This window comes from Dermacentor variabilis, chromosome 8 (assembly GCF_050947875.1).
Source record: "Dermacentor variabilis isolate Ectoservices chromosome 8, ASM5094787v1, whole genome shotgun sequence".
In the NCBI taxonomy this organism is placed as follows: domain Eukaryota; kingdom Metazoa; phylum Arthropoda; class Arachnida; order Ixodida; family Ixodidae; genus Dermacentor; species Dermacentor variabilis.
Window position 1 is genome coordinate 101430946 of NC_134575.1, and position 20209 is coordinate 101451154.

Genomic DNA, 20209 nt, shown 5'->3' on the forward strand with positions numbered 1-20209 from the left:
TTGTTAATTAGTCATTTACGCATTTCAATTTTTTGTGCAAATGATGTCAACCATTTTAAGGAAACGACCTCATAAACTAGAACTGCGATATCTGCCACGGGAACCTTTAAAATTTTTTGAAAGTTCGCTGAAACACCATGCCTATAGTTTGATACTGATGTTACGTCGGAATAAAAAATAAGTGTTTTGTTGAGGGCACAGGTCACTGCTACATACATTCCAGGCGATGCAGGCATTTATGCTTAGCACTGCGACTGATACATCGAACACCGTTCCGGAACAGGAGTGTCATGTAACATTTCTTTGCAAAATACTACAAGAGACTTTTGAGCACTTGAAATTTCAGTTTGTGTGAACATGACGTTAATGGCAAGCTGTGCATAGGGTTGCAGCCACATGGTCTAGTGGCGCAGGGAATTGTGCAGTGCAGAATAAGAATTGCTGATCCATATATCATCGTACATACCTCATCAAGAGAAATGGCTCATTGAATTGCATATAATAGCGGGCAGATACACATGCTCCCCCCACCCACCCACCCCCTTATTCTTCTCCTAAGACATGCCGCCTTCTCTGCGCATTGAGTGTGCAGAAAGGCTCCCTCTTATCTCCATTTAATGATCCATAAGCATTAATGAGCTCTTATGTTAAGTCTGTGTGCAAACATAATAGTGGGAAAAGGAAGGGAGCGGCACTACAGAAAAGCTGCTGGGATAACCCCAAGACCAAGAAGTTTAAGAAAGCCTGCCTTGGTGTAACTGTGCACCGTTCTAAGAAAGGCCTATATGCTAGCACACATCCCAGGGAAATCTGCAGTGACCCATAAGGGCTTCAATGTATCACTTATTGCGAAGAGACCTTGCACGTGACAAAAATGATGCGTAGATAAAATAGAATTGGTAACGTCATTTTGCTTGCACACACTTGCAGACAAGAGGATTACTTGGGGCAGAATAAGAAGATACCAACAAAACAAGTATGTTCATTCATGAGTGCATTCACATTGCTTAGGTTCAACATCTCGGAAATGTAGCTTAGTTCCAACTAAACAAGGCATCCACATATTGGTTTCACTTAACCAAACAGAAGAGATCAGAAAAACAATACGCAATTAGCTTTTCTTTTGCACATGTAATCCTCTTTTCATACACAAGGATGTTCAATTAGGGAGCAGCCTACTGTGAGAACCACATGTCCTAGTGAGACATACAACATTCACAATTTATCTCTAAAGAGTATTTTAGTGTACACAGGAGTCTTTTGTAGGCATAGCGAATAAACAAGTCCTTCACTATTTATCCATTACATCAAAGAACATCACATGGTCATGGTCACTGAAATATGTGCCGCAAACTTATTACCAAAAATGTATCTGCAACCTTCAACACACCTGGTTTAAACTATATTGTAATATAACTAAAGAACTTGTTAATTAATCATATATTTAATTCCACAATATGTGCCTACATAACTGGTACCCAACTTGACTGTGGTATGGTGACGTCAGTACCACGTCACGTGGTGGTGTCGTTGAAGAACACAGTAGAAATACTGTGAAAGACAAAACTAACTTTTATTGGGCGAACCTGTGCCCACAAAACTGGCTACACTTATAGCACAACGATAGCGGCGAACACGGTCGGCGATCGTCGGAAGTCTGATCAGCGGGTCAAGCGCGTCGGCTTTTATACATCAATCGTCGAATGTTCCAGACTAATCGTTAGGACCCGCGTGCCTTTCACAAAGTTTTACACCATTCGCGTCAGGCGATGAAATCAGATAACATAAGGTTCGGCGACAACAGACAGCGGATAGAAGCATCGATAACTTTACAGAAACTTCGGATACATGCAGGCGCGTCCCGCGCCGTGCGATAACATTTGTTAGGCGGCGAAACGTGGTCGCCCGATAAAGTACACGTGTCATTACTTCCCTCTTAAAAAGCATCGACCCGATGCTGAAAACAAACGAAATAAAGAAAAGCACTCGTAGCAAAGAAAACAGCAAAATAAGGAAGTTCGCCCGCGTCCGTAAAATGGTTTAAGGCGCACCACGTGGACCACTTCAGATCGTGCGCGGCGCCGCTGTGAATGCGAAATGCCGTCTGGCACGACTTCATAGTCCAGTGCGCCAATACGTCGGATGACCTTGTAGGGTCCGAAATAGCGTCGCAGTAGCTTCTCACTGAGTCCTCGCCGGCGTATCGGGGTCCATACCCAAACACGGTCGCCGGGCTGGTACTCGACGAACCGTCGTCGGAGGTTGTAGTGTCGGCTGTCGGTCTTCTGCTAGTTCTTTATCCGCAGGCGGGCGAGCTGTCGGGCTTCTTCGGCGCGCTGGAGATAGGTAGCGACGTCAAGATTTTCCTCTTCAGTGACATGCAGCAGCATGGCGTCGAGCGTCGTCGTCGGATTCCTGCCGTAAACCAACTTGACCGGCGTGATCTGTGTTATTTCTTGCACCCCCGTGTTGTAAGCGAATGTTGCGTACGGCAGCACCGCATCCCACGTCTTGTGCTCGACGTCGACGTGCATTTCAAGCATGTCGGCGAGGGTATTGTTCAGGCGCTCCGTGAGACCATTCGTCTGCGGATGGCAGGCAGTTGTCCTCCTGTGACTTGTCTGGCTGTATTAGAGAATGGCTTGCATGAGCTCTGCTGTAAAAGCCGTTCCTCTGTCGGTGATGAGGACTTCTGGAGCACCATGTTGCAGCAGAATGTTCTTGACGAAAAATTTCGCCACTTCGGCAGCGCTGCCTTTCGGTAGAGCTTTAGTTTCAGCGAAGCGGGTGAGATAGTCCGTCGCCACGACGATCCACTTATTTCCGGAAGTTGATGACGGAAACGGCCCCAACAAGTCCATCCCGATCTGCTGAAAAGGTCGCTAAGGAGGCTTCATCGGCTGTAGTAGTCCCGCTGGCCTTGTCGGTGGTATCTTGCGTCGCTGACAGTCTCGGCATGTCTTGACGTAACGGGCGACATCGGCGGTTAGGTGCGGCCAGTAATACCTTTCGTGTATCCTCGATAGCGTCCGGGAGAAACCGAGGTGCCCAGCGGTCGGATCGTCATGTAGGGCGTGCAGTACTTCTGGACGCAGCGCCGACGGAACAACAAGAAAGTAGTTAGCGCGGACTGGTGAGAAGTTCTTCACGAGTAGGTTGTTTTGAAGCGTGAACGAAGACAATCCACGCTTAAATGCCCTAGGAACAACGTCGGTGTGTCCTTCCAAATACTCGATTAGGGCGTTTAGCTCCGGGTCTCCTCGTTGCTGTTCGGCGAAGTCTTCCGCACTTATTATTCCAAGGAAGGCGTCGCAATCCTCGTCATCTTGCGGCGGCGGGTCAATGGGGGCGCGTGATAGGCAACTGGCATCTGAGTGCTTTCGTCCGGACTTGTATGTTACAGTGATGTGGTATTCTTGTAGTCTGAGGCTCCACCGTGCCAGCCGTCCTGAAGGGTCATTTAAGTTAGCTAGCCAACACAACGCGCGATGATTGCTGACCACTTTGAATGGCCTGCCATATAGGTAAGGGCGAAATTTCGCTGTAGCCCAAACAATGGTGAGGCATTCCTTTTCGGTTGTAGAATAATTGCCTTCCGCTTTTGACAACGACCGCCTAGCGTAAGCTATCACGAGTTCATGTCCATCTTTTCTCTGGACTAGGACGGCACCGAGGCCTAGGCTACTGGCGTCAGTGTGTATTTCGGTATCGGCGTGCTCGTCGAAGTGCGCAAGTACGGGCGGCGACTGCATGCGTCGTTTGAGTTCTTGAAATGCGTCGGCCTGCGGCGTTTCCCACTTGAACTCGACGTCACATTTAGTTAGCTGTGTCAGCGGCTCAGCGATGCGTGAAAAGTCCTTGACAAATCGCCTGTAGTAGGCACACATGCCAAGAAATCTACGCACTGCTTTCTTCTCGATGGGCTGCGGGAACTTTGCAATGGCAGCTGTCTTTTGCGGGTCGGGGCGGACTCCAGACTTGCTGATGACGTGGCCTAGGAACAGAAGCTCATCGTAAGCGAAGCGGAATTTTTCTGGCTTCTGAGTGAGCCCTGATGACTTGATGACCTCTAGTACTGTTGCAAGCCGCGTAAGGTGATCGTCGAAATTTCCGGCGACGACAACGCCGTCATCCAAGTAAACGAGATAGGTCTGCCACTTCAATCCTGCTAAAACCGTGTCCATCACACGCTGGAATGTTGCAGGCGCCGAGCACAGTCCAAATGGCATAACCTTGAACTCGTAGAGGCCGTCTGGGGTGATGAAGGCGGTCTTTTCGCGATCTCTTTCATCGACTTCTACTTGCCAATAGCCAGACTTGAGGTCCATCGACGAGAAGTATTTAGCGTTGCAAAGCCGATCCAATGCGTCGTCTATCCGTGGGAGAGGGTATACGTCCTTCTTCGTGATCTTGTTCAGACGACGATAATCGACGCAGAAACGTAGGATTCCGTTCTTTTTCTTCATCAGGACAACAGGGGATGCCCACGGGCTTTTCGACGGCTGGATGATGTCGTCGCGCAGCATTTCGTCGACTTGTTCTCTTATACTTTCACGTTCTCGCGGCGAAACTCGGTAAGGGCTCTGGAGGAGGGAGTGGTCGAGCGCACTCTTCGGTGATTATGCGATGCTTGGCGACTGATGTTTCTCGAATCCTCGATGACGTCGAAAAGCAGCCTTTGTATCGTCGGAGCAGACTTCTGAGCTGCTGTTGCTTAATCAAGGGGAGACTTGGATTAATGTCGTAGTCTGGTTCGGTAACCATGGTCGTCGCGGTAGATGCGGCGGAAACCGAGAGGACAAACGCATTACTGGTTTCCAGAATTTCCTCGATGTACGCGATCGTCGTGCCCTTGTTGATGTGGTTGAACTCCTGGCTGAAGTTGGTTAGCAACACTTCAGTCTTCCCTCCATACAGTCGAACGATCCCTCTTGCGAGCAAATTTCACGCTCTAGCAGTAGACGTTGGTCGCCTTCGATGATGCCTTCTACGTCAGCGGGTGTTTCGGTGCCGACCGAAATAACAATGCTGGAGCGAGGCGGGATGCTCACTTGATCTTCGAGCACACTGAAGGCGTGGTGACTACGAGGGCTCTCCGGCGGTATCGCTTTATCTTCCGACAGCGTTATTGACTTCGACTTCAGGTCGATGATTGCGCCGTGTTGGTTCAGGAAGTCCATACCGAGAATGACGTCTCGTGAACACTGTTGAAGGATAACGAAGGTGGCAGCGTAAGTCCGGTCATGAATGGTTATTCTTGCCGTGCAGATTCCAGTCGGCGTGATGTGTCCTCCAGCGGTCCGAATTCGAGGGCCTTCCCATGCGGTCTTAACTTTCTTCAACTGGGCGGTGATGTGTCCACTCATTACAGAGTAATCAGCCCCTGTGTCCACTAAGGCGGTAACTGCGTGGCCGTCGAGAAGCACGTCGAGGTCGGTGGTTCTTTGTCTGGCGTTGCAGTTAGGTCTTGGCGTCGGATCACGGCTGCGTCGTGTTGAACTGAAGTTGGAACGTCGCGTCGGCAAGTAGTCTTTCGTCGGTGTAGTCTTGGCTTCCTGACTTCGTCGGGACGGCGGCGTGTCGTTATTATGTCGTCGAGATGGTCTCTTCGGCGTCTTCGTCGGAGGATCTTCGTCAGTTCGACGAACAGCAACCGCAGCTCCATCGGTTGCTGCTTTTAGTTTTCCGGATATTGGCTCGCAGAGCGGCCCCGTGCTGGGCCAGTGTATGTATGGACGGCCCTGCGGCGACAGGTAGCGGCCTGGGGGCTCCACTGAGTAGCGGCGAGGCAGTCGGCGATGTGACGAGGGCGTTCACCTTCCCGAGGGCGCGGTGCGTTGACGGCGAACCCTCGCAATCCCAGATCGCGGTATGGGCATCGGCGGTACACATGGCCGGCTTCCCCGCAGTGGTAGCAGAGTGGGCGGTGGTCAGGAGCGCGCCAAACGTCTGCCTTCCTCGGGTAGCTGCGCTGGCCGACGTGTGGGCGTGCTGGCGGCGGCGGTGGTCGACGGAATTGCGGCGTCACAGGGCCCTGGCACGGTCGTGGAGGGGGACCTTGACGGCGGGTTACGGCGGCGTAGGTCATCGCCTCTGACTGGGGCTGCGATGATTGGGGTTGTACCTCGGGAACTCCGAGCAATCGCTGGACTTTGGCAATTTCGGCGATTGAGGCCACTTGAGGTTGCGATTAAGGGAAGTTTCTTTGAAACTCCTCTCGTACGACTGCCCGGATGGTATCGCGCAGGTCGTCGGTGGTCATTGATTGAAGTCCGGCGTAGCTTGTTGGCTTGGTGCGTCGGTCGAATTGCTGGTTCCGCAATTCCAGTGTCTTCTCGATGCTCGTCGCCTCACGAAGAAACTCGTCGACGGTCTTCGGTGGGCTTCTAACGATTCCGGCGAAAAGTTCCTCCTTTACACCACGCATCAGTAGGCGGACTTTCTTCTCGGACATTTCCGGGTCGGTGTGGCGGAACAGACGGCTCATTTCCTCAGAGAAGATCGCGATCGTCTCATTCGGCTGCTGCGCTCTGGTCTCCAGTAGAGCTAGGGCTCGCTCTTTTCGCACGACGCTTGTAAATGTTTGCAGGAAGCCGCTTCGGAACAGGTCCCACGTCGTCAAGGTGGCTTCTCGATTTTCTAACCACGTCCTGGCGGCGGCGTCCTATGCGAAATAGACATGTCGCAGCTTGTCGTCGCTTGCCCAGCTGTTAAACGTAGCGATCCTCTCATACGTTTACAGCCAGCTTTCCGGGTCATCCAATGTGAAACCGCGGAACGTCGGTGGTTCCCTGGGCTGCTGCAGCACGATGGGGGACGCTGGGGCTGCCATTGGGGTTGCCTTGGCCATAATCTTCTTGGTCTTCTCAGGTAGAAGTCTGTGCTCCGGAGGCAGTTGTTCAAGACGGCGGCTTGCTCGATGGTCCGGGACTACGTTGGTGTTCTCTTTGCGGTCCGGGCTTGGATCACGGCTTGTCGGGGGCGTCCGGTACATGAACGAAAAGCACCTCCACCAGATGTCACGTGGTGGTGACGTTGAAGAACACAGTAGCAATACTGTGAAAGTCAAAACTAACTTTTATTGGGCGAACCTGTGCCCACAAAAACAGGCTACACTTATAGCACAACGATAGCGGCGGACACGGTCGGCGATCGTCGAAAATCTGATGAGCGGGTCAAGCGCGTCGGCTTTTATACATCAATCGTCGAATGTTCTAGACTAATCGTTGGGACCCGCATGCCTTCCACAAAGTTCTACACCATTCGCGTCAGGCGATGAAATCAGATAACATAAGGTTCGGCGACAACAGAAAGCGGATAGAAGCATCGATAACTTTCCAGAAACTTCGGATACATGCAGGCGCGTCCCGCGCTGTGCGATAACATTTGTTAGGCGGCGAAACATGGTCGCCCGATAAAGATAAGTACACGTGTCAGTATCATGTGTCAGGTCATATCAATGTTTTCAATTGTTTCATTACATTGTTAAAAGACAATGAAATGGTTTGTCACATTATGCTGAAACATGCTGAGTTACCTCGGCAGGTCAACATATTCGAGCATACGGTAACGCTTGTGCAAAAGAATGTCATGCAGCATGCTGTACATATATGCATATTCCCAGTTCAGACTTTACGTAATACAAAGAAGCCTACATGGCTGAACTGTGTGGATAGACAAATGATATTTGAGTTCACAAGTTACAAAGCTTTGAAAGAAGAACCTGCACTGAAATGGTCATGTGTTGGCACAGGTGCCTCTTCACGTGGCTGTAAAGTGCCAAAGTCTGAAGGTGTACATGTCACAAAAATGGCTGAGTGGATAAGGAGGTAATCCTTAGGAGTGGAACTTGCCAGAAAGAAAGATATTGTCTCGCGTGTTTACTTATTACATGTCAGTACATTGTTGCCCAATATACATCAAACTAGTGGTGTGCAAAATTCGTTTTTCAGATTAAATGAAATACGAATAGAATAGTGTCAGAAGCAAAACAAGTCAAATGTAAAATATGTTTCATATAGTTTTCAAAATATGACCAGTTATTATCAAAATATGTATAAAACAATGTGCACATTCCGCTGTTGATGACATTGGCAAGTTCCTGTCATTCACCTGCACTTTTATGAAGCACTGTTTACTAAAAGCACAATTAGAGCATAAGGAACAAATGAGGAATTCGCTCGCAGATAGCAAGTGCAAATAATCTCTGTATAGCCAGGAAAGTGTAGCTCCCTTAGCAACATATACACCCTCTATTGATCACATTATCATATCTTAAGCCTATGCTATGATCACGGGTGTGAACGGGATTGCACACGTAATGCTTGTTCGAAGGCTACTAGAAAACATTTGTGCTACGAAGTGCCCATTCGAAGCATCAAATATTCACAATGACTTAATCAAAATAAAAACACTTAGTTCTTCGATTTATTATCTTAACAAGAAGCCTTGTGAACAATTTTTTGGTGAAGAAATTCCTTACGAGTGGCACAATTGCAGTTCGTAAGGAATTTTTACAAATGTCAAAAAACATTATTGGCCCAATTTCTTGCCTTCTGCACACAAACGTATGATACAGTGCAAGTGTATTTGTATGCTAGATTCTAAATGGAGTACATTTGATATAAATATTTCTACAGATTTATGCCACAACAGTGCTTACACAAATGCTGATACATTTCTTGAAATAAAATGTAGGAATGAATTAGGCATGGGGCACCTGACATTTGACTCAAGACGTAAATTGCCTGTATATCTTAGTTATAACAAGCGCCTTTTCTACTAATAATTGACTTCCAACAACCATCACTCAACTTCTCTGGCAGCCCCTGACAGAATAAAATACTACCATCACTATATTGCATGCTGTCATTCAAGTATTCGAATACCAAGAACAGACAATGAATACTCAATAAACAAAGGGTTTTATTTGGTGCTCTGATGAAACAAACAGTCGAAAGCTAACTTACTGAACAATCAATTGCCCTAAGAAAGAAACCAGTTGCAAAAAAAGCAAGGAAAAACCAAACAGGCATGAATAGAGAAAGCTCAAAAGAATCTCCAGGAAGAACCACGTAAACCGGAGCTTAGAAGCAACAAACACATGAATTGGTCTAGAAGAACAAGTTCACACGTACCAAAAGAGAATAGTGGGATAAAATAAAGGCAAACGAAGAGCTTAGAAAGCAGATTATTCATATATCTGTAGTGTAATAATAATCATTATAATGAAGATACATAATTTGTAGCGGCATGCAAACAGTAATTGTTTAGGAAGGTACGGACGTTGATTATTTTTCGAATAATGAAAAGCCACAACAATGCAAATTGCTGATTTTACCGTATTTATAATATCAAAGTTTAACTTTATGTTTACATTTTTTCTCGGCTCTAACGGCTTTGTGTGGGTCAGTTCTCATAATTTATTCTGCTCTATTCTTCCTGACATGCTGAGAAAAGACCTAGAGCAATTATGGTGACCTGAAAAAAGTGTTCCGGAACTCCTTTACGAGCACATCGAGACATTTATACTACCTGATGCAGAAGAACACTATGCAACATGGTACACGTCTGTAGATATGTAATTTGTAGTCTAGTTCAACATTGGTTGTTGACCTACCGGACAATATCATAATGATGTGCTCTCTTATGTCTGCTCAAGTGATGAGACTGCGTAAAAGACTTGGAACAGACGGTGCAGCTGTATGGCCGGTCACCTGTATGAATGCGCTGGTGTACCTTCATGGCACTCTTCAACGAGAAGCTTTGAAGGCATGAAGGGCACTGAAATGGCTTCTCCCCTGTGTGGGTGCGCTGGTGCTTCATAAGGTTGCTCTTTTCTGAGAAGCTCTGCGAGCATGAAGGGCACTGATATGGCTTCTCACCTGTGTGGGTGCGCAGGTGTTTTATAAGCTTGCCCTTTTCTGAGAAGCTCTGAGAGCATGAAGGGCACTGGTATGGCTTCTCACCTGTGTGAGTGCGCAGGTGTCTTATAAGCTTACCTTTTTCTGAGAAGCACCCTGAGCATGAAGAGCACTGATATGGCTTTTCACCTGTGTGGGTGCGCAGGTGTCTCGTCAGGCTGCACTTTCCTGAGAAGCTCCGAGAGCATGAAGGACACTGATATGGCTTTTCCCCTGTGTGGGTGCGCTGGTGCTTGATAAGGTTGCTCCTTTCTGAGAAGCTCTGCGAGCATGAAGGGCACTGATATGGCTTCTCACCTGTGTGGGTGCGCAGGTGTTTCATAAGCTTGCCCTTTTCTGAGAAGCTCCGAGAGCATGAAGGGCACTGATATGGCTTCTCACCTGTGTGAGTGCGCAGGTGTCTCATAAGCTTGGCTTTTTCTGAGAAGCTCTGAGAGCATGAAGAGCACTGATATGGCTTCTCGCCTGTGTGGGTGCGCAGGTGTCTGATAAGGCTGCATTTTCCTGAGAAGCTCCGAGAGCATGAAGGACACTGATATGGTTTCTCGCCTGTGTGGGTGCGCAGGTGGAATTTCAGGATGGCCTTTTGTGAGAAGCTCTCAAGGCATGAATGGCATTGAAATGACTTCTCGCCAGTATGGGCGTTGGCATGTGTTTCTAGGTGAGACAGTTTATCAGTCTCACAGCCACATAATTGACATCGGTGGAGGCATCCTTGCTTCAACTTGTCACATTTGGCAGTTGACAGAGGAATAGAAGGCCTCGATGCTGCACAAATAAAACAAAAGTAAGTAAAGGTTATTATAAAATGCCAAAAATGAACAGAGGTGCTAAATTTAATGACAAGTTCACTTTTTTTTATTTGTGAAATCTTGAGGGTGATTTCAAGTATGATGAAACAAAGAACTCCTTATGCCCCTTCTTAGCCAATATTTCTGCATCTGAATGCTTCATGACCCTGTTTGTGAAGTCCACCAATAAAAATTGTTTTTGGATAGCCAAAAAATTACAATGTGACAGAATGTGGGGTGCTTGAAGACTAACAGTACGACTCTTAGAGAAAAGTATAAAAATGGTTTGACCCAGCTTGCTCTGTCATCCTCAATGAGCAATCGAGGCCCGGAGGCCACATTTGGCACTTGCAAAACTTCTTACAATTCTTTGGCACAACAAACTTATCTCCTAAGAGAGTTCATCAGAGGGTTTCTTCTTGATCACACACTGAGCTCGTGGGATGGCACGCGCATTCCGATATCTCCGGAGCGACCACGCTGTTATTACGCGATAATAGAGAGTTTTAGTACAGCGTAAAGCAGCAATGGAATAGCGTACGCTATACTAAAACTAGACAGTTTTAGTATAGCGTACGCTATTCCATTGCGTACGCTAAAAAATAGCGGATCGTCACTGCGCATGCGCTGAACGCTAAACGAAATAGCGGGTATAGCGGGCGTACGCAACGCAAACGAGTTAGCGTTAGCGTTTTTGCGGGGTTTGCGGAGCTTGCGAGAAACATGGTGGCGGTCCGGGCTGCCCACTTCGAATTGAATTTGGCGTTGCTTTTGTAAAATACACTTCGTTCGTAGCAAATGACTGTGTAAACGGCTTTCGCTTAGTCTCAGGCCGCTTCGACGACAGAGTATTATGGATAACCTCGTGGTGTTTTCGAGATCGCTTCTCGTTTCGAACGAGTCGAAGCCTAACGAAAGAAGCGTTCGAGATGTCAGCGCCACCTGTCGCGAACGGCGCGAAATAGCCGCAACGACGGCATATGGCCTCTGAGATCCGAAGATATCGCCAGCCAACTAAAATTGTAGAAAACGTGCGCTGCTTAGCGTACGCTATATTATAGCGTATAGCGTACGCTATAGTTGCGGACGCTAAACTAAAACTGTCTACTGTCTACTTTCAGGATTTAGCGTTGAACGCTAACGCACGCAAAGGGAGCCTTTCGTACGGCAAGATGGCGGCGCCAGTCGAAGTGAGAGCAGCCCGCTTCGGATCTACCGAGTCGTCGGCCTGCACTGTTCGACTCATTCGTTCCCCTCTAATGCTCGTGTTTGCTTTAGATTTGTGTGATGATGCTTCGACAGTGGCGCACAGGTGACAAATTGGCCTTGTTTACGATATACGTTCTCGATTAGCGGCGCAGTAGGCTTAACGAGAAGGTTTGCTAATGTTTGCTCAAGTTTGCTGTACCCGCCTCGAGATGGCGCCCAAGTGTATTTCGCTCGTTCGCTTGGTGTAAAGCCGCATGTCAAGCCGATGCATGTCACGTTTTCCGCGGCAAAACACAGTAGTGTGGTCGGTGCTGTGGTCACAATGCGTGTGCGTTTTACCGACGACGACGATATGAACCTCCTGAAGGAGGTTTTCGCCTTGAACTCATTCGGACGGACGTCAAGATGGGCGTCCGTTGCAAAAAAGTGGAAAGAAGGGGGAAATCGGATTTCTGGAAGCGAAATTGCCGGCGAAACGTCCCCTCCGGAATAGCTTCGATGTTGAGTGGATCTTGAGGACACGTAGAACCTGCGCGGTCGCTTTCGTTCCCGAAGCATGAGGGCGTCGATGTCATCCAAACTTAAAAAGGACACGTAATATGGGTCCCACAGAACACTCGATCGCGGCATGCTAAGAATAATCGGTGCGTTTAGCGACTCTCGACTAAACAACACTCAAACCAAACACCTACATGCGTAATTAACGCATCGACTGTGGCTTTCGATAAGCTTGACTTAGGGACACACTTTCGGATTCGGCATTGGATAAGCTCGGCATTTCGTGTGGATTTGGCTTTCCAGTACTTTGTGTTTTTACATCTAGATGGCGCTGTACTTGTTTGCGTTAACATTAACGCTTTTCTCCGCTACGCTATTCTAAAACACTACTTTGTGCCGCGCAGTGCAGTCTCTCTTTGCGTTAGCGTTGCGTCGGACGCTAACGCTAACGCAAGCACTTTACGCTATACTAAAACTGTCTAATCATGTGCTCGCTCGCGGAGGGCTGCGGGGAGAGGGCATGTACGCCGCTACCGCTGCTCTTCGCGCCTGGCCGCGACACCGCAGCCAACGCAACCTGTTCCCTCCTTTCCCTTTCTTGGAACCGCGGATACTCCCTCTTCGCCGCTCGGGGAGAAGCGCTATTCACCAGATGCACCGTTGTCTTTCGGCTGAGGAGCTTGCGACTGGCCGCATCTCAATTCAGCCGCTGAGACCGCCGCACGCCGTCCCCCTGCTGCGCTCGGCCTTCGTGGGCGACTGAGCGCCCCAGGGCCCTAGCGCGGGTCCACTCTGGGTGAGCTGAACTCTTATCAGCCTCTTTGTCGTTCCAACATTGTGCGGTTTCTTTCGCCTCAGATGTGCGGAACGCTTCGCCGCTGTGGTTTTGTATTTGTGTTTGCTGTTGCTGCTTGTTGGTACTGTACTCTAAGGTGAATAGCCCTGTCCCCCTGGCCTCAACCCGCCGTGGTCGCAACTCACTGCGAACCGCGGGTTAGGAGTCACAGCTCTGACTGTTAGGGCTGCTGCGAAAGTGCTAGCGAGCGACTGCCGCTCCACCGGCGCTGTGCGATCCAGAGAAGGGTCAGGTGCGCACGCGCGAACTTGAGTAATACCCCTATATTTGGCACCCAACGTGGGGCCAGAGGTGTGAAAGGTTGAGTCTGTTTCTGCGAGTGACTGCCACCACACGAACGAACCATGGCAGCATACGGGGCTGATTTACAGCCGCTGTACACAGTGTCGCAGGTGGCTACCAACAGGCAACAATTCGAAGCAGCGGTAACTGTTACCACTCAGTCATACCCTGCGGCGAACGTTAGCCCTGGGAATTTGATCAGCTTCGAAGAGGGTAGCGCTATACGCGAGGCGCTCTCTCTGGAAGGATGTACCCTTGAAGGCGTGAGGCACATTACGCCGAACCCTTCGCCAGAGTTTGTGGAGAGCATGGAGCCACAGCGGCACACTTGCTCAACGCGTCCCGCTCCTGTGCCAGACATACTGGCCAGGGCGAGCCTCAGCAGGTGCTGTTGCGCGATGCGCTGCACCTGATTGAGAGGTTGACAGGTGCCGTGCAGAACACGCTGCTGACATCTGCCGCAGCTGCTAGACCGAGAGTGAGGGGTGGACTTACCCACCTACAGCGGGTATCATGATTCAGTTAGCGTCAACGAATACCTCGATCGCGTGCTGACTTACCAGCACGCAACAGGGCTGTCCGATAGCGAGATACTGGAACGCGTCGTACCAGTGTCGTTAACTGATCACGCTGCCCGCTGGTTCCGGCTTACTGGCTACCGGTCTAGCATGCTGGCCAAGTTCCGAGCGACCTTACGCGAGGAATCCCTGCCCGCAGATTACCAGCGTCGTCTGCGGCGCGAGTTGGGGCTACGTACTCAGTATCCGGACGAATCGTTGCTCCAGTACGTAACGGCGGCGGTAGAACTTTATTGTACCGCTGACCCTTCTGCTCCGAACTGCGATAAGGTGGAGAGAGTCACGCGACAAGCTCATCCCACCTTCGCAGCATACCTAAGAGGTGGCAAGTTCAGGGATTTGGATGAGCTGGCCTCGGACGCAAAGCGCATACAGGCGGACATACTCGCCTCGCGCTCATACCGACCTCCACACCCAGCGTCGCAGGCACTTGAGCCGCGATGCGCGTGGAACGGGGACACTTTTCGCGCTCGTTCCCGGGGAGATGGTGCGGTTGCTTTCAGTGACGGACTCCTGAGAAGTGGTTGGGACTTATCTGACCGGGCTCTCGACCCGTACACTTATGCCATGCATGCAGCAGGCGCTGCCGATGGCCGAGGTATGCAGAATCGTGGTCGACATGCCGGCCCGAGGATGCCAGAGCAGAGCGTGCCTGCAAGGAAGCAGTCGATAGAGAGGAACAACGGTTAAACTGCGCGAGGCACTGGACGCCAAGGCCGACAAAGGGCGGCTCTCCTCTGTTATCGGTGCAACCAGCCGGGGCACTACGTCCGGGACTGCAGGCAGCCTGCAAACCGAGAGCATGTGCTTTCGGGAAACGAGCGGGGCCGCCGGTGAGCAACGCTGCATGGCCGGCGGCGGTTACAGCGGCACGAAGTGAGACACATGAACTTCTTGCCCCGCTGGCTTGTCGTTTCGGACCACTCAACAACAGGCCAGTGCCGCTCATACAGGTTACAGTCACCCGGCGCAGGTTTTTTGCGCTGTTAGGAGCAAGCGCTTCACTATTTGGCAACGAGGTGTGTGAACATCTCCGTCGGAACGCTATCCGACTGAGAGAGAGAGTAATGTGACCTTCCGACTCGCCAGCGGCACGGCGCACGTGAGCGGTGCTGCTATGCTTGTGGTGCGGTGGCAGAAACTGGTGAGTCGACAACACCTCGCTCACCTTCCCGGCCTGTCGGTTCCTATAATTCTTGGTAGAGACTTCCTCGCTAAGACGGGCATTGTTAATGACGACTGCAACGGAGGATACAGGGAGCGAGCATGTGACACCCTGAAACCTTTCATTCTATTTCAAAAAGCGTCAGAGACAACTTCGTTCGATGATGCTTCGTGCGCAGACCGACCCAGCGATTGCCCGAAAAGGTCCCTCAGAACGGTTGCGGCCGGGTCGACATGCCGACCGGCCAACCGCGCTGAGAAAGAGGCGCGGAGGGGAACTGCTCCCCTCCCGCACGGCCCATAACCCCCGCTGCGGTGGCACTGTGTACCGCAGTGAAGGGCGAATGAGACCACCCGCTGCTGAACGACTCAAGCAGTTTGTCGGGGGAAGAAAATGCTTGCCTCTCATCGCTTCTGACTGAATATGACGCCGTATTCACAGAGCGGCCTGGTTGCACTACGTTATACAGGCACAAAATTGAGACAGGCGGCGCCTCTCCGTGGAAGTGCAATCCTCGGCCGGTGAGTTTGGTACGAGGAAAGCACTAGACAGCGCTCTGGACGAACTGCTCGATACAGGCGTTGTTGAAAGGTTGGACAGCCCATGGGGTTTTCCTGTGGTGTTGGTTCCTAAAATGGATGGATGGCCGTTGTGTTGGCTATCGCCGCCTGAACGAGGTGACACGCAAGGACGCATATCCGCTTCCTAGCATTCCCTCGATTGTATCCAACGTTGGCGAAGTATTTCACTACGCTCGATGCAAGCAGAGGATACTTTCAGGTGGAGGTAGATCCCTGTGACCGAGAGAAGACTGCCTTCACTTGTCACAGGGGGCTTTCCCAGTTTGCCCGTACGCCCTTTGGATTGGTCAGTGCGCCTGCGACTTACCAGCGCCTAGTGGACCGTGTCTTGGGTGACGCAAGGTGGCACTATGCTATTGCTTACTTGGACGACGTTGTGGTATACTCGCGTACCTTTGATGAGCACTTACGCCATCTCAGGGACGTGTTGGAGCGTCTGTGTTCTGCGGGGATAATGCTAAACCCGACCAAGACCCAGACAGCAGCAACCCGAGTAACGCTACTGGGGTTTAAACTGGATAGGGGATGCCTTCTGCCGTGTGATGACAAGGTTCAACTACCCGTCACCGGCAGACATAGGCGGACTGAGACGCTTTTTGGGGCTGGCGAACTTCTATCGACAGTTCATCCGAAACAGCGCTGCACTGCAAGTCCCCTTGACTATGCTGTTGAGGAAAGGTGAGCAGTGGAGGTGGAGTCCCGAGCAAAAGGTGGCACTGCGCAACCTCGTAAACGCGCTCGTGGAAACCACCGAGTTAAGGCTACCAGATTTGAACAAAGAATTTGTCATACATACGTACGCCAGCTACCTTGGCCTAGGAGCGGTTTTGCTCCAACAGCACGAAAGTAGCTTGCGCCCGGTAGCTTTTGCCAGCAGCTCTTTGACTCCCGCAGAGAAAAATTACTCCGTGACGGAAAAGGGATGTCTGGCGATCATATTCGCTCTCAAAAAGTTCGACTACTATATTGATGGAGTCCCATTGATTATCGAGACCGATCATATGGCACTAACTTGGCTTAGGTGCTTAGGAGAGCCAGGCGGCCGGCTTGCACGGTGGGCACTTCTGCAGCGATGTGACTTTACCGTCCGCTACAGGAGAGGAACGAACAACGTTGCAGCGGACGCACTTTCTCGCGCGCTCGTTGACTGTGAGAAGAGTAACATTACTACTCAACTCACCTCGCCCGAAACTGAGCTTGAGAGCGGACTAACTGCTGCGACGATTGAGGTCGTCAGGAGGGGTAGCATTAATACCCATCGTGACTCTTCAGTGACTCAGCCTAAGAGCAGAGTAACTGTTACAATGCTCGACGGCGCTGGTCCCGAAGGAAGGGCGGACAAACCCCCTTCTCAGGACGAAAGCGTGAACCACTTAACTTGCATCAGTTCAGTGGGGAGCGTGTTCGGCAGAAAGGAGCTGTTAGGGGCACAGCGAGAGGATCCGTTTTGTAAGAAAGCGTTTGAGGGGCTCCGGGAGCCCGGCGGCGCCGCCGCGGCGCACATAGACGCAGCTGGTATTGCTGTGGGTGTGAGGCGCTCCGAATCAGCTGGTAGTGCTGTGAGTGCGTTGGATTCCTACCTGCTAGACTCTGACGGCGCCCTGCTGAGATACATTCCCGCGGAGGATACATGAGTCCTTCAAAGCGGTGATTCTAGGCACGCTGAGAGGAGCACTTTTACGCTACTTTCACGATACGTGCATCGCCGGGCATGCGAGTGGCCCTAAGACTTAACTGAAGTTGTGCCGCTTCGCTACCTAGCCTGGAATGAAGCGGGATGCGATGCGCTACGCCCGCTCTTGCAACGTGTGCCAACGCGTGAAGCCGCGTGGTGGACGACCACCCGGGTTCATGCAGCCGATCAATAGCCGAATTGCGGCATATGACATCATGGGACCGTACCCCAGGACACCGAGAGGGAACCGATTCCTTCTCGTAGTCACAGACCATTTCAGAAAGTGAGTGGAACTGTTCCCCCTACGGAAGCTGACAGCACGCCTAATCATGGGAAAGCTGATCGAGGTGTTTACACGATTCGGCTATCCTGAGAAGTTGATAACGGACAATGCGTCCTACTTTACTGCCAAACTCTTCGCGGACTCTTGTGCAGCTCTCGGCATTAAGCACAGGAGAACAACCACGTGCCATGGCCAGGCGAATCCCACTGAGCGTGTGAACCGCAACATCAAGCACATACTCGTTGCATTTGCGGAGACGCACGAGTGGGACGCTTGTCTTCCTGAAATTGGATTTGCGATCTAGTCGATAGTGAATCGATCGACTGGGTATGCATCCGCCACCCTCAACCTTGGGAGGGAGCTGTTGAATCCGGTAGAACGTACTCTACAGGAACGCAGCAGCACGGAACTGGTTGTTCCGTCGGCACGGAGGCTTTACGAAAAGCGCGACGGAACCTAAGCACTGCAAGTGCCAAGCAGAAAGCGCAGTACGACCGTTCTCATCTGGAAGTTCACTACAAAGTGGGCGACCTGGTGTTGAGACGGAATCACGTCCTGAGCGACGCCAGTAAGAAATTCTCAGCTTCTCTGGCGCCGAAATGAAGAGGACCATACCGGGTGCGAGAGACTGTCTCTTCGCTCGTGTACAGGCTGGCGGAGTTGAAGTTAAGACCAATCAGCCGACCGGTGCATTTCTGTGACCTCAAACCTATATACTACGACAGGGAACGAGTGGCCTGAGGAGAACGCTCTCCCGCACCCGCAGGCAGCGGCATCGGGTGGTACAGCTCGACGTTCGAGCCCAGTGCGGCGTTGCAACTTGCGGTCTCGGCACAACTAACTCTGTCCGGTTCACGGAGGCTATTTTATCCTGCGCGATATCGGACGGAACGCTCCTCCGATATCTAGCGTGCAGGCTTCCAGAGCAAGCACGCGCTTTCTGTTTGGAAGAAGCGAGAGGGGCTAACCAAATTGTCGCAGCAGCAGACTGCCCGTCGGGAGCCGTGCAACAACAACCAAGAAGAAAAGACCGTCTCCGCAGTGGGTACGAACGAGCAGACCGTAAGCAGTCAGCAACGCAGTTCATGCAACAGGCGGCGAGAAAAGAGGATCCTCCGGCAGCTAACAACGAGGTGAGAAGCGCAGCGCATGGCTTCCGGTCCGAAATGGTGGCAGCGGCGCAGAATTCGCCGAACCGCGCCGCACAACCCCGCGACAGAGTTACGAGCCCCGCAACCAAGCACCCAGCCTCAAGGCCGAACGGGAGACTCAGCCCGCAAGGACAGAGTGGACCCCTGCTGCACAGCGAGGTGTAAGCTATCGCCAAGGGCGGGTCGGCGCCCTTTGCTGATCTTGCGTGCCGAAATCCGCAAGAGAAGCGGAGGTGTAACCACAGAGAGAGCTGTGTCGGGATGAACAGGAAGAAACGCGTTCGATCATAACAGAGGGCAACGACCTCCGGGAACATCAGAAGACAGCTGTCCTGCGCCATCTCGAGGCTGGTTCGGGGATCGCGTCAGAGTAATCTAAGCAGCCAAGAGAAATCCCGGAGCCCTTTCGACACCACGGACCCGGCACGTCCGACTAGGCAGGTGACGAAGCCGAGAAGCAAGGTGACCCGCACCCAGCGGCCTTCTCGCCTCCTACTACATCCCGTTACTGTCAAGCTGCTCCGTACCATCACGACTCGCGACTACCTACACGGTGACAACGGCGGTCTGTAGCTATTATAGAGCTGCTCCCTCATCAACATGGACTCAAAGCGGGTTGATGTCGAAGTAGCATGTGCCTCTGAGGAAAGCCTCAGGTGACGGCGGCCTCTTTGCGGCTAAAGGGGGATTTTAAGGAGGGGGGATGTGGGATCCGATATGGATACGCGCATCCCGATATCTCCGGAGCGACAACGCGGTTATCACGCGGTAATCACGTGCTCGCTCGCGGAGGGTACTGGGGAAAGGGCATGTTCGCCGCTACAGCTGCTGTTCCTGCCTGGCCACGACGCCGCAGCCATGGTACCCCGTTCCCTCCTTTTCCTTTCTTGGAACCGGGGAGAGTCCCTCTCCGCCACTTGGGGCAGAAGCGCTATTCCACCGATGCATCTTTGTCTTTCGGCTGAGGACTGAGGAGCTTGCGACTGGCCGCATCTCAATTCAGCAGCTGAGACCGCCGAACGACGTCCCCCTGCTGTGCTCGGCCTTCGTGAGCTGAGCGACTGAACGCCCCAGGGCCCGAGCGCGGATCCACTCTGGGTGAGCTGAACTCTTACCGGCCTCTTTGTGGTTCCAACATTGTGCGGTTTCTTTCGCCTCAGAAGTGTGGAACCCTCCGCCGCTGTGGTTTTGTATTTGTGTTTGTGGTTGCTGCTTGT

At 51.3% G+C, this 20209-nt stretch overlaps 1 protein-coding gene across 5 annotated transcripts in view; it reads right to left on the reverse strand.

Moving 5' to 3' along the window:
- The window catches only part of LOC142590483 (uncharacterized), a 216582-nt gene that overhangs the window by 25486 nt on the left and 170887 nt on the right, over positions 1-20209 (reverse strand). Inside the window, exon 5 of one of the 5 annotated variants that reach the window (XM_075702639.1) lies at positions 8906-10691. The exons of the other annotated variants lie outside the window; for them this stretch is intronic. Coding sequence (XP_075558754.1) covers positions 9616-10691 — 1076 coding nt within the window. The 3' untranslated portion in view covers positions 8906-9615. Of the gene's footprint in view, positions 1-8905; positions 10692-20209 lie in introns of those variants that run through there. 5 annotated transcript variants of the gene reach the window in all.